This window comes from Sardina pilchardus, chromosome 4 (genome assembly GCF_963854185.1).
Source record: "Sardina pilchardus chromosome 4, fSarPil1.1, whole genome shotgun sequence".
NCBI lineage: Eukaryota > Metazoa > Chordata > Actinopteri > Clupeiformes > Clupeidae > Sardina > Sardina pilchardus.
In genome coordinates, this window is record NC_084997.1 from 39,979,649 (window position 1) to 39,984,648 (window position 5,000).

The following is a 5,000-nucleotide window of genomic DNA, read 5'->3' on the forward strand; positions in this document are numbered from 1 at the left end:
GGTGTCATTAGTGTTCTATTCTGTGTTCTTGTAAGAGATGCCTTTAGCTCTACTGGGTGTCATTAGTGTTCTATTCTGTGTTCTGGTAAGAGATGCCTTGAGTTCTACAGGCTGTTTGTGTCATTAGTGTTCTATTCTGTGTTCTGGTAAGAGATGCCTTGAGTTCTACAGGCTGTTTGTGTCATTAGTGTTCTATTCTGTGTTCTGGTAAGAGATGCCTTGAGTTCTCCAGGCTGTTTGTGTCATTAGTGTTCTATTCTGTGTTCTGGTAAGAGATGCCTTGAGTTCTACTGGGTGTCATTAGTGTTCTATTCTGTGTTCTTGTAAGAGATGCCTTTAGTTCTACTGGGTGTCATTAGTGTTCTATTCTGTGTTCTGGTAAGAGATGCCTTTAGTTCTACTGGGTGTCATTAGTGTTCTATTCTGTGTTCTGGTAAGAGATGCCTTTAGTTCTACTGGGTGTCATTAGTGTTCTATTCTGTGTTCTGGTAAGAGATGCCTTTAGCTCTACTGGGTGTCATTAGTGTTCTATTCTGTGTTCTTGTAAGAGATGCCTTTAGTTCTCCAGGCTGTTTGTGTCATTAGTGTTCTATTCTGTGTTCTGGTGTCATTAGTGTTCTATTCTGTGTTCTGGTGTCATTAGTGTTCTATTCTGTGTTCTTGTAAGAGATGCCTTGAGTTCTCCAGGCTGTTTGTGTCATTAGTGTTCTATTCTGTGTTCTGGTGTCATTAGTGTTCTATTCTGTGTTCTGGTGTCATTAGTGTTCTATTCTGTGTTCTTGTAAGAGATGCCTTTAGTTCTCCAGGCTGTTTGTGTCATTAGTGTTCTGGTGTCATTAGTGTTCTATTCTGTGTTCTGGTGTCATTAGTGTTCTATTCTGTGTTCTGGTGTCATTAGTGTTCTATTCTGTGTTCTTGTAAGAGATGCCTTGGGTTCTACTGGGTGTTCCATGTCATTAGTGTTCTATTCTGTGTTCTGGTGTCATTAGTGTTCTATTCTGTGTTCTTGTAAGAGATGCCTTGAGTTCTACAGGCTGTTTGTGTCATTAGTGTTCTATTCTGTGTTCTGGTGTCATTAGTGTTCTATTCTGTGTTCTTGTAAGAGATGCCTTGGGTTCTACTGGGTGTTCCATGTCATTAGTGTTCTATTCTGTGTTCTGGCGTCATTAGTGTTCTATTCTGTGTTCTTGTAAGAGATGCCTTGGGTTCTACTGGGTGTACCATGTCATTAGTGTTCTATTCTGTGTTCTGGTGTCATTAGTGTTCTATTCTGTGTTCTTGTAAGAGATGCCTTGGGTTCTACTGGGGGTTTGTGTCATTAGTGTTCTATTCTGTGTTCTTGTAAGAGATGCCTTGGGTTCTACTGGGTGTTCCATGTCATTAGTGTTCTATTCTGTGTTCTGGTGTCATTAGTGTTCTATTCTGTGTTCTTGTAAGAGATGCCTTGAGTTCTACAGGCTGTTTGTGTCATTAGTGTTCTATTCTGTGTTCTGGTGTCATTAGTGTTCTATTCTGTGTTCTTGTAAGAGATGCCTTGGGTTCTACTGGGTGTTCCATGTCATTAGTGTTCTATTCTGTGTTCTGGTGTCATTAGTGTTCTATTCTGTGTTCTTGTAAGAGATGCCTTGGGTTCTACTGGGTGTACCATGTCATTAGTGTTCTATTCTGTGTTCTGGTGTCATTAGTGTTCTATTCTGTGTTCTTGTAAGAGATGCCTTGGGTTCTACTGGGTGTTTGTGTCATTAGTGTTCTATTCTGTGTTCTTGTAAGAGATGCCTTGGGTTCTACTGGGTGTTCCATGTCATTAGTGTTCTATTCTGTGTTCTGGTGTCATTAGTGTTCTTTTCTGTGTTCTTGTTAGAGATGCCTTGAGTTCTACAGGCTGTTTGTGTCATTAGTGTTCTATTCTGTGTTCTGGTGTCATTAGTGTTCTATTCTGTGTTCTTGTAAGAGATGCCTTGGGTTCTACTGGGTGTTCCATGTCATTAGTGTTCTATTCTGTGTTCTGGTGTCATTAGTGTTCTATTCTGTGTTCTTGTAAGAGATGCCTTAGGTTCTGCAGGGTGTTCCTTGTCACTAGTGTTCTATTCTATCATTTTTGTTATTTTTTTTCTTTATATGTAAAGCACTTTGTAACTTTAGAACTTTGTTTAGAAAAGCCATCTTCGTGTTCTGGAATGGTTCTGTTCTGTGGTCTGCCAGTGCAGAATGTTTACTGTTGTCATGTCGTCATAGCAACCCCACCAGCAGCTCAAAATGGAGGAGCAAGAGAGGGGTCAAAGGCCAGGCCGGTTGCCATGTCAACGGTCGGCAGGAAAAGGAAGCTCCTGGACTCAGGTCTGACATCACTTCCTGCCCAGCAGGTCTCTTTGCCGGGGTCTGTGTGTGTGTGTGTGTGTGTGTGTGTGTGTGTGTGTACGTGTGTGCATGGCTTTGTTTATGTACACAGGCGTTTTTATTGACAGTCCCAGCTGAGATCAGCTGCATCGTTTATGTGATCAGGGCAGCAGCTTGCAGATTACATTATGCACTTACATAGTTGCTAAAGGGTTCTCCAATGTTCTCTCAGTTAGCCTTTCAGATGACATTATGCACTTACATAGTTGCTAAAGGGTTCTCCAATGTTCTCTCAGTTAGCCTTTCAGATGACATTATGCGATTACATAGTTGCTAAAGGGTTCTCCAGTGTTCTCTCAGTTGGCCTTTCAGATGACATTATGTGCTTACATAGTTGCTAAAGGGTTCTCTCAGTTGGCCTTTCAGATGACATTATGCGCTTACATAGTTGCTAAAGGGTTCTCTCAGTTAGCCTTTCAGATGACATTATGTGCTTACATAGTTGCTAAAGGGTTCTCCAATGTTCTCTCAGTTAGCCTTTCAGATGACATTATGTGCTTACATAGTTGCTAAAGGGTTCTCTCAGTTGGCCTTTCAGATGACATTATGCGCTTACATAGTTGCTAAAGGGTTCTCTCAGTTAGCCTTTCAGATGACATTATGTGCTTACATAGTTGCTAAAGGGTTCTCCAATGTTCTCTCAGTTAGCCTTTCAGATGACATTATGCGCTTACATAGTTGCTAAAGGGTTCTCCAGTGTTCTCTAAAGGGTTCTCCAATGTTCTCTCAGTTAGCCTTTTAGAATGATATCAGATAACAGGATGTGCCTTTGGAGCGTTGGATGAATGGTTGCTGGAGCGTTGCATGAATGGTTGCTGATAAATGGAATATGTTTACTGATATAGATGTTGCATTAAAGATATATTATGTAGATACAGCATTAAAGATCAGCAATTTGTCATTTACAATATTAATGATGAAAACAAGGACATTTGTAGGTGACCCCACACTTCTGAAAGGTAGCGTGTGTGTGTGTGTGTGTGTGTGTGTGTGTGTGTGTGTGTGTGTGTGTGTGTGTGTGTGTGTGTGTGTCTCTCTCTCTGAAGATGATGAGGAGGACGTTCTCTTGATACCACCTGTGGAATCGGACCTGGAAGACAGCCCACAGCCTATGGTGCTGGTACACACACACACACACACACACACACACACACTAATAAGAATTGGATCATTTTATTTATATAATTTTTTTTTTTTCTGCACTCCAAAGAAATAAACACAAATACATATTTGTTTTTTCTGCACTCCATAGAAATAAACACACATAGATATTTGTTTTTTCTGCACTCCAAAGAAATAAACACAAATACATATTTGTTTTTTCTGCAGTCCAAAGGTCCTGAGAACACAACTGACAGGTAATCACCACACACACACACACATAACAATAACACGTTACATTATATAGTAAATAAAACACTTTTCTCAACACACACACACACACACACACACACACACACACACACACACACATACTGTAGTCTCCCCGATGCTGCTCAGATCTGTACTGGTGGTTAAATGATTACATTTGTGTGTTTGTTCAGAGGAGGTGCTACAACATCATCCAAACAGTGCCCAGGTAAGATGCTCTTAACTCCAAACAGTGCCCAGGAGGTACACACACACACACACACACACACACACACACACACACACACACACACACACAGTGCCCAGGTAAGATGCTCTTAACTCCAAACATTGCCCAGGTAAGAAGCTCCTAACTGGCAAATTCAGGAGAAACTCCTAAAAATAATGGGAATGTCACTCGTAGCTTTAGGGCTCCTAATTTGTTTGACTAAAAGTAAATCAGGAAGCATTTATCCCTTAGAGTAAATCAGGAAGCATTTATCCCTTAGAGTAAATCAGGAAGCATTTTAAGCCTAAAAGTAGCACTTAAGTCTGGGACATCTCAAAAGAAGTGGAGAGGACTCCTAACTCAGTAAGACCTACAGTATTCACTAACAATCCTAACCGGGTTTTTTGTTTTTTGTTTGGGCAGTGTTGATAAGGAGCAGTGTAAGGAATAACAGTTCATCTCTCTCTCTCTCTCTCTTTTTCTTCTTCTCTCTTTTTCTCCCCCGCCTCTCTCTCTTTCTTTTTTTCTCTCTCGCTCTCTCTCTCTCTCTCTCTCTCTCTCTCTCCTCAGACATGTCCAGCGGCTGTGGTCTTGATGGAGATGAGACCGATATCGAATCAGTGAGTTCAGTCACACACATACAGTACATGAGCAGAGAGGGAGGAGTGCACGTCACAGAGTGAGCAGTGCACATCAGAGAGTGAGCAGTGCATGTGAGCAGTGCACGTCAGTGAGGGAGCAGTGCACGTCACAGAGTGAGCAGTGCACGTGAGCAGTGCACGTCAGAGAGTGAGCAGTGGATGTGAGCAGTGCACGTGAGCAGTGCACGTCAGAGTGTGAGCAGTGCACGTCACAGAGTGAGCAGTGCACGTGAGCAGTGCACGTGAGCAGTGCACGTGAGTGGAATTGGGTGGGAATCCATGTGAGATGTCCAGCACACAATACACAAGTGCTTTACTCCATTACTGAGGCCCAGCTGAGGGCAGAGCAGCACGCTCACGTCTCCTGCTCACAGAGCTGCAGG

At 42.2% G+C, this 5,000-nt stretch overlaps 1 protein-coding gene across 5 annotated transcripts in view; it reads left to right on the top strand.

The window, feature by feature from the left end:
• Positions 1-5,000, top strand: part of phf11 (PHD finger protein 11) — an 18,859-nt gene that overhangs the window by 3,862 nt on the left and 9,997 nt on the right. For 4 of the 5 annotated variants that reach the window (XM_062535461.1, XM_062535462.1, XM_062535466.1 and 1 more), the window contains exons 5-9: positions 2,236-2,337; positions 3,444-3,517; positions 3,727-3,755; positions 3,942-3,976; positions 4,547-4,596. In XM_062535461.1, the coding sequence (XP_062391445.1) occupies positions 2,236-2,337; positions 3,444-3,517; positions 3,727-3,755; positions 3,942-3,976; positions 4,547-4,596 (290 nt within the window). The remainder of the gene's footprint in view (positions 1-2,235; positions 2,338-3,443; positions 3,518-3,726; positions 3,756-3,941; positions 3,977-4,546; positions 4,597-5,000) is intronic. The other variant, XM_062535465.1, reaches the window with a different exon arrangement.